Source organism: Coloeus monedula, assembly GCF_965178545.1.
Source record: "Coloeus monedula genome assembly, chromosome: 26".
NCBI classification, from domain to species: Eukaryota; Metazoa; Chordata; class Aves; order Passeriformes; family Corvidae; genus Coloeus; species Coloeus monedula.
In genome coordinates this window covers 6,022,060-6,029,895 of record NC_138806.1, presented here as the reverse complement: position 1 = coordinate 6,029,895, position 7,836 = coordinate 6,022,060, and the positions used below count along the sequence as shown (strand labels likewise).

The window sequence follows — 7,836 nt, the reverse complement described above, 5'->3', positions numbered from 1 at the left end:
CTGGCGTGTCCCTCTCTGGACCCAGACATCCCAAGCCACCCCTGTCACCGGCTCCAGGTGACCCTGCCATGGCAGGGGGATGGACTGGGTGGTCTCCAGAGGTCCCCTCCCGGCCTGTTCTGGGGTTCTGTAAGCAGGACGTGCTGCCTGTCCCCTGTCCCCCGCATGTCCCCCGTCCCCGCACGCCCCCCACATGCCTCCCCTCCACCAGGACTACATCTCCCAAGAGGCCTTGCGCGTAGCGTGAAGCCCCAGCCAATAGTGCGCTACTTTGCTCAGCCAGCGGGCCGCCGCGGGGCACACCGGGAACTGTAGGCCGCCCTGCAGAGGGCATGGTGGCGGAGAACTACCCATCCCAGAAAGGCACGGGAGGCGCGGGCCAATGAGGAGCGCGCGTCTTGGCCTGGCGCGCAGGCGCGCTGGGGCGGGCGGCCGCGGATTCATGTGGAGGTCAGCGGCGCGGCGGGAGCGGCGGGGCCGGGGGGCGGCGGTGGGTCCGGGCCCCGGCAGCCCCGGGACCGGGGGGAGCCGAGCCGGGACCGAGCCGCGGCCTGAGGGCGGGCGGGCGGGCTGGAGACAGCGAGGCCTTGGCCCGTGGGGTGCCCGTGCTGGGGGCGAGCGGCCTAGGAGGGAGCGGGGAGGGGGAGGCCTGGGGGGCGTTCGGGGTGCGGGGGTCGGGCTGTGGGGGGACGGGGAGAGCTGGGAGGGGTCCTGGAGGGGTGTCCGGGGTGCTGCGGGGCCGCAGGGTCAGAGCCTGGGGAGGGGTTGCGGGGGGAGACCCCCGGGCTGAGGAGACCCCCGGGGCTGAGGTGTTTGTGGGGCCGAGGGAGCCCCCGAGGCGGGGCTGCCCTGCCCGGGGTGGTTCGGGATTCCGGGCGGGGGTCGATCCCCAGGGACCCCCGCAGCACCCCGGCCGTGCTCAGTGGGCTTTGACCGGCCCGGGGGGGTTTTGCAGGAGGGTTTTGGAGCGGGGGCTGGAGCTGGAGCTGTGAAATGGCTGCGAAGGTGTTCGAGAGCATCGGGAAGCTCGGTCTGGCCTTGGCTGTGGCGGGCGGAGTTGTCAACTCTGCTCTTTACAACGGTGAGTGGGACGAGCTGAGCGCTCCCCGATCGCTTTATTCTGTATTTTCGTCCAAATCTTGATTTCTCACTGCTTTTATTGCCCAATAAAGACAGACTGAGGCCTCGCACGGCTGTTTATACCACGAGCATTGTGAGTTCCTTTCTCCAAAAGTCACGGAGCTGCTCCATGGGGAGCAGACTGGGAGGCCCTGGAGTTCCATCTGCAGCTTCTCTTTGCTTTTTTGCCCTAAATGATCCCATTAATTCCCTGCTCTGCTGTTAGTTAAGGCTTTAACCCTCCCAGCCGCCCCGTTCCCGTGGCTTTGGTGGCAGCAGTGACATCCCTGACGTGCTCTTTCCCTCCCCAGTGGATGCAGGACACAGAGCTGTGATCTTTGACCGGTTCCGGGGGGTCCAGGACGTGGTGGTGGGAGAAGGGACCCATTTCCTGATCCCCTGGGTGCAGAAACCCATCATCTTCGACTGCCGCTCGCGGCCCCGCAACATCCCCGTCATCACCGGCAGCAAAGGTGGGTGCTGGCCCCGGGGACACTGGATCCAGGGGATCCAGGGCTTTGGGTTTACCCTGCTGGATGTGGAACTGTGGTCCTAAAGCCCAGGCTGTGAAAAAACAGCCAGAAACGTTAAACGAGTTCCGCTTTGAGGGACCAAGCACTGAACAGGTGACCAGGAAGGGCCTGGAGTGTCCCTCTCTGGATCCAGACATTCCACCTGTGTCACCCACTCCAGGTGACCCTGCCTTGGCAGGGGGTTGGGCTGGGTCATCTCCAGAGGTCCCTTCCAACCCCAACTGCTCCTTGATTCCGTGGAGATCCCACGTGTTCGGAACAGTCAGGAGTGGTTTGATCTCTTTAATAAAGGACGGGTTAAAGGACTCTTCCTTTGGTGCTGTAAATCACTGAACCCCAAGGAGTTTGGGTTGGAAGGGACCTCCTGAGCTCTGCAGCTCATGCAGGGTCACCTGGAGCAGGTGACACAGGTGGGGTTGGAATTCTCCCTTTACAGCAGAACACAGGTGGATCCTAGGGGAAAAAGGGGAGTGAAACCAACTCATTTTTTCTGGCAAACCCGAGTTGGGGAGTTTATTCCTTCTCCTCCTCCTGCTGCACTGGAGAGGAGAGGTCCCTCGCTGACCCTGTGCTGCTCCCCAGACCTGCAGAACGTGAACATCACGCTGCGGATCCTGTTCCGGCCCGTGACCGCCCAGCTGCCCCGCATCTTCACCAGCATCGGCGAGGACTACGACGAGCGCGTGCTGCCCTCCATCACCACCGAGATCCTCAAGTCTGTGGTGGTGAGCACGCCCTGAGCTGCTGCGCTGCCCTGGCAGGGAGTGGGGAACGTGCTGTGCCCTGGAACCGCAGAATTCCAGCCTGGTTTGGGTGGGAAGGGACCTTAAAGCTCCTCCAGCTCCACCCCCTGCCAGGGGCTCCACACCCCGTCCACCCTGGCCTTGGACACTCCCAGGATGGGGACGCCAGACGTCCCTGGGCAGCCCTTTTTGGTGGGGAAAGGCCTCCTGCTGTCCAGGCTGGTGCAGCCGGAGGCCGTGTCCTGCCGCTGCCCGTTGCCAGAGGTGTCTGCCCGTTGCAGGCTCGCTTTGACGCCGGGGAGCTGATCACCCAGCGGGAGCTGGTGTCCAGGCAGGTCAGCGAGGACCTCACGGAGAGAGCAGCGACCTTCGGCCTCATCCTGGACGACGTGTCCTTGGTGAGAGTTTTCCCATTTCCCCCTTTGGAGAGAAGGGTGGCCGGAGGATGGTGGGCTGGACGTTCGGACATTTGGACACTGTGTTTGGAAGGATGCCGGGGTCACAGCTCTGGTTTTGTCCCTGCGACCTTGGGCAGCCCTTGGTGGCCCCTGGGTGTCCAAGCCCTCCCTGTGCAGGGCTTTTGCAGCTCCACCAGGAGCAGATGCTGCTGAGGGTGATGGATGGCGCTGCAGGTGGTTTGGGATTTGGCAGCAGCTCCACAGGAACCACCAGGAGTGAAAATCCCCACTTGGACAGCAGCTTTTCCTACAGAGGGTTCCTCCTGGAACCTGCTGAGATACCCAAGGAGGGAGCTCTCCCCTCCCACCTCCCTTTATAAGTTCAATTTTTCCTTTTGTAAGTTAAATGTTGTAATCAGGCTTGCACACCTCTCCCTCTTTGCCTGGGGTTTTCCTGCCGGGAGCACAGGGAGGTGCAGGAGGCAGCCTGGACACTTTGTTTCTGGAGCTTTCCCGTGCCCCATCCAGGAGGTGGCAGCGGGCTGAGCACACCGGGACAGGGATGGGGATGGGATCCCCACCTGTCCCACTTTGTTTCCGTCCCCATCCCAGTGTCCCAGAGCTGCTGGGATGTGTCCCTGCCGTGACCTGTTTGGTTTGTGCCCCCCAGACCCACCTGACCTTCGGCAAGGAGTTCACGGAGGCGGTGGAGATGAAGCAGGTGGCGCAGCAGGAGGCAGAGCGCGCCAGGTTCATCGTGGAGAAGGTACCCTGTCCTTCTGGGAACCTTGGGGCTGCCTCTCCTTCCCACTCCAGGGGTTTTTCCTTTGAATATCCTGTCCCAGCCTTCCTGGAATGCTGAACAGAAACGTTTTCCCAAATATCCAGCATAAACCTACTCCCAGCTGGAGAAGGCTCCTCTCTCCAGCCCGGCCTGCGGCCGTGCTCATTGCTTGTTCCTGGGTCACTCCAGCTGCTTTGACTCGCACTGGAGGATTTCTGGGAGTCTCCAGCAGGAGAATGGGATTAACGGCTGTTGTGTCATCTCAGATTTCAGCTGACTGGAGAGCTCCGGGTTTGGGAGCATCCCTAGGGACTGCAAAATAATCGGGATCTCCGGGTGGGATGGATGAGGTCAAAAACCAGCTTGAAATTCAGTTTGAAATTGGCTTTTTTTCTTTTCCCACAGTAGCCAAATTGGCTTCTGTTTTTTCCCAGAGTGGCAGCAAACCAGTTTAAAGAACCCAACCCTAAACCAGAACCATTTTATCCTGTCCCTGGCAGGGGGGAACCCCCGCGGGGTGGGGCAGCGCAGTTCCGTCCGTTCATTCCGCTCTCGCTTCCTGCGCTGCCCGTCCCTTTTCTTCCCCGTTTTCCTCGCAGGCTGAGCAGCAGAAGAAGGCGGCGGTGATCTCTGCAGAGGGCGACTCCAAGGCTGCAGAGCTCATTGCCAACTCGCTGGCCACGGCGGGGGACGGGCTGATCGAGCTGCGCAAGCTGGAGGCGGCCGAGGACATCGCGTACCAGCTCTCGCGCTCCCGCAACATCACCTACCTGCCCTCGGGACAGTCCGTGCTGCTGCAGCTGCCACAGTGAGCCAGCCCCTGCCTGCCCTGCCCACGCCAGCAGAAGAACAGCAAAACAAAACAAAAAAAGAAAAAAAAAAAAAATAGGAAAGGGGAAAAAAAAAAAAAATCATTGCAATTTCCTCGCGGAGGAAACGGAAATTTGGCAATTGGAGGGATTTTGGGGATGGGTAATCAAATAAAAGCGAACGCTCGCGACACCAGGCCTGCGGTTCCTCCCCTGGGCGGTCACAGCGGTGGCTTCAGTGGCTCGGGGAGGTTTGGGAAGTGCCCCTTTCCAGGCAGTTTGAGCACCAGGAGCAGAGTTGTCCTGGGATGAAGCCCGGGTGAGTCCCTGGCCACGGGTGCTGCATCGATCAGGTCTCAGAGCTGCCTCAGTGCCTTCAGGCTGGCCGGGGCCATCCCACACCTCCTGGGCTGTGGGACAGCGATGCTCAGGGCCCTCAGCCAAGCCAGTCCTCTTCAGGTGTCACCTGAGAGCCAGGGGACACCTCAGCTTGGGGCAGGGGCTCTGCTGTGCCTGTGGCAGCCGCGGCGCTGGGTGAGAGGAGCAGAGATCCCCTCTGGCACGGTGGAGAGGGGAGTTCCTGTGCAGGAAATCCTCCTGGATCCGGGACATCTCCTCGTTCTCCCCCTGAGCCGTCCCCCTCTCCTGCCCCGTGGGCTCCTGTCCCAGCCCCTCGCTGCTCCAAGGCTCGGGCAGAAATCCTCTGTTCCATCCATGCTCCTTTTACTGAGGGAAGCTGAACTGTGAGGAGGATGTGATGGGTGTGATTGTGTAACCAGCCTTCAATAAATGTCACAGTCCCAAGGGTGGCACCGTAGGTTGCTGCTTCTTTTTCTGCTGCTGTCTCAGGAGAGAGGGAGGTCAGGGTCAGTGGGGCACGGGCTGGGGTAGCTGGGAAAAGTCTTGGCACAGGCAAAGAGGGATTGATCCCGACAGCTTCGAAGCTTGGCCTGTGAGTTTTCACGGCGTTCCTGAGGTAAGAGTGGCACTGTGGAGCCTTTTCCCTGCACGGTTCCAGCCTGGCACCATCCTGGGCTTCACCTGGGGCCTGGTGTCCCTCAGGAACGGCCTGGCCCGGGTGTCAGTGCTGCCCTGAGGGTGCTGCTGTGCGGTGCGGGCTCCTTCCACTCTCCACATCCCCCCTACAGCCTCTGGAGCCCTGGGAAGCCTCTCCTGCCCTTTCTGCCTGCAGCGGTGATGAGGTGCCTGAGCTCACACAGGGTTTCAGGCAGCTGAGTCGGGTGCACAACTCCCAAATAACTTCCAGACCTCTTTCCCCTCTGGAGCTCTTTACTCCTCTGCTCTCCCGCTCCAGACGCTCCGAGGGCAGCTCCCACTCGGCTCCCAAGGCTCCTTTTGAACCCTCCCACGGCGTTTCCTGCGTTCCCCTCTCAGTTTCGCGCTCCAGGTGTTGGGCTCTGCAGAGTGTGGCTGCAATCCCTTCCCAGCTCCCGGGGCTCTGCATTTCCAGGGAGTGGGGAGCATTTCCTGCTGCCTTTGCTGTTGGCCCCTCTGGAGGAGGTGCCTGAGGCTCCCTCGGTGGCCCCTGGGGCCGATTGTTCGCCATTTCCTTGGCTTTTGGGGGTGATTCTCCCTACAAACGTTCCCTTCTCTCTCCTCTGCTGAGAGATCTGGGGTTCCAAATGAATCATGGAATGTCCTGAGTTACAGGGGACTCACAGGGCTCATCCAGCCCAGCTCCTGGTTCGATTCACTCCAAACTCCCACCCTGTGCATCCCTAGGAGTATTGTCCAAAAGCTCCTGGAGCTCTGGCAGCCTCGGGAATGTGCCCATTCCCTGGGGAGCCTGGGAATGCTTTCCTGGCCTGGTTCTTTCCCTTTCTGCCACCTGTTTGCCCGAACTCCCCAAATTCAGTCTATCTGACAGCTTTTAATCCCCATCAAAGGGCACTCAGTGCCCTCCTCTCGGCTCTCCCTCACACCAACATCCCACCAAGTGCTCCTGGACCTTCCCATCTTCCAGCTGCTCTCCCGGTGGCCCTGCCTGGGACTAGAGGAGCTCCAGAGGTCCCTTCCAACCCCAGCTGTTCTGTGATTCTCCAGTTGTCCCGTTTGGCACCGACATGGCAGAGCTGGGGGTGTTGTGCGGGTGAGTGGCGGAGGTGCAGCTTTGCTGCTCGCCGTGACAGGAAGGATGGGAAGAGGTGTCCTTTTCCCGAGGTGCCTTGTCCCGAGGTGCCCTTTTCCAGGCTCAGGGGGACACCCCGAGGAGCAGCAGGGCCGGGCTGGTTCCCACCAGGTGGCAGCAGCAATCGGCCCAGAGGTGGCCACCCGTGGCGACAGCAGAGCCCCGAGGTCACCCTGGCCAGGACAGGATGTGGACAAGGACGGACAGAGTCTCCAGGTGGGGAAGGAGAAGCTCAAGCTGGCACAGGAGCTGCCTGAGGTTCCTCAGAACCCTCTGCTGCCCCTTCCAGCTTCAGGTTTCCACTCCTCGAGCACTCAGAAAGGTCCAAATTCCTGTTTTCCCCCCAGCCCTGCAGGGCTCCAAGCTTTCCTCCTTTCCCACCTGCCCGAGGTTCACCTGGCTCCCTCGGGAACTGCAGGAATGTCTGGGAACGGGCTTCGGAGGTGCGAGCTGGTTGAGCTGGATTTCAGGAAACAGCTCTGAGTTTTTGGGTCCAGAACGTTGTTGTGGTGATTAATCCGTGCTGGAGGGAAAAGCCTGGCAGCTGTTCCCCTGCAGCTCTGTGCTTTCAGTGATTAATGGCAGCACAGACTGGTTTTTGCTTCCTGGGAGACTTTTCCCTCCCTTTTTCCTTCCTTGCTGGTGGCAGGGAGCTCAGAGCAGCCAGCCAGGCTTTTGTTCCCCATAAACAAACAGGAAGCTGCCTGATTTCCTCTGTGTTCACCCTCCCTGAGCCGAGCCTGCTCTGTGGCAGACACCCGGCCTGCCTGGCGTGAGGAGGACACAGCCAGGAGCACGGGGAGCAGCCTCTGGAGCAGCCAGGACCCGCCTGGCTGGGCATGGAAAGGGGCACCTGCTCCTGCTGCAGCCGGGCCGGAGCCTCCCCGGGCCAGGCAGGTCCCGAGGCTGGGATAATCCGTGCCCCGGAGCGAGCTGGCAGCGTGGGGAGAGCCGGGCACGGGGAGGAGTTTCCTCACGGCCTCCTTTGTGCTGTTGAGGTCCAAGGGGACCCTGAAAAACAGGGGCGGTGCGGGAGGAAGGGCTCGTGGAAAAGAGCAGGAATAACAGCCCAGGGCAGGCTGGGAGATGGGGAGCCACGCTCAGCGCCAAGCTTGGATCCAGGATTCCTCGGCTGGCAGCGGGGCTGAGCTGCTCCTCCTGGGCCTGTTTTCCATCAGAGCTGCTGAATTCAGCCCGGCACATCCTGGCTCCAGGGTGAGCCTCGGGAAGATGGGGTGGGAATGGAAAGGACTCCAGTTAAACCAGTTTGTTCCTCACCCTGGCCAAGGCCAAGGACCCTT

At 61.1% G+C, this 7,836-nt stretch overlaps 1 protein-coding gene across 2 annotated transcripts; it reads left to right on the top strand.

Annotated features, from left to right (window-relative positions):
• The first annotated feature begins 405 nt into the window (after window positions 1-405).
• On the top strand, window positions 406-4,577 carry PHB1 (prohibitin 1). Of its 2 annotated transcripts, none has more exons than XM_082297133.1 (7): window positions 406-450; window positions 956-1,081; window positions 1,431-1,592; window positions 2,235-2,377; window positions 2,677-2,793; window positions 3,464-3,559; window positions 4,177-4,577. In XM_082297133.1, exons 2-7 carry the CDS (start codon window positions 994-996, stop codon window positions 4,387-4,389), a joined length of 819 nt encoding a protein of 272 aa, XP_082153259.1. In that variant the 5' UTR covers window positions 406-450; window positions 956-993; the 3' UTR covers window positions 4,390-4,577. The 2 variants fall into 2 exon arrangements, with proteins under 2 accessions (XP_082153259.1, XP_082153260.1); XM_082297134.1 differs by lacking the exon at window positions 406-450 and adding an exon at window positions 467-490.
• The last annotated feature ends 3,259 nt before the right edge of the window (window positions 4,578-7,836 follow it).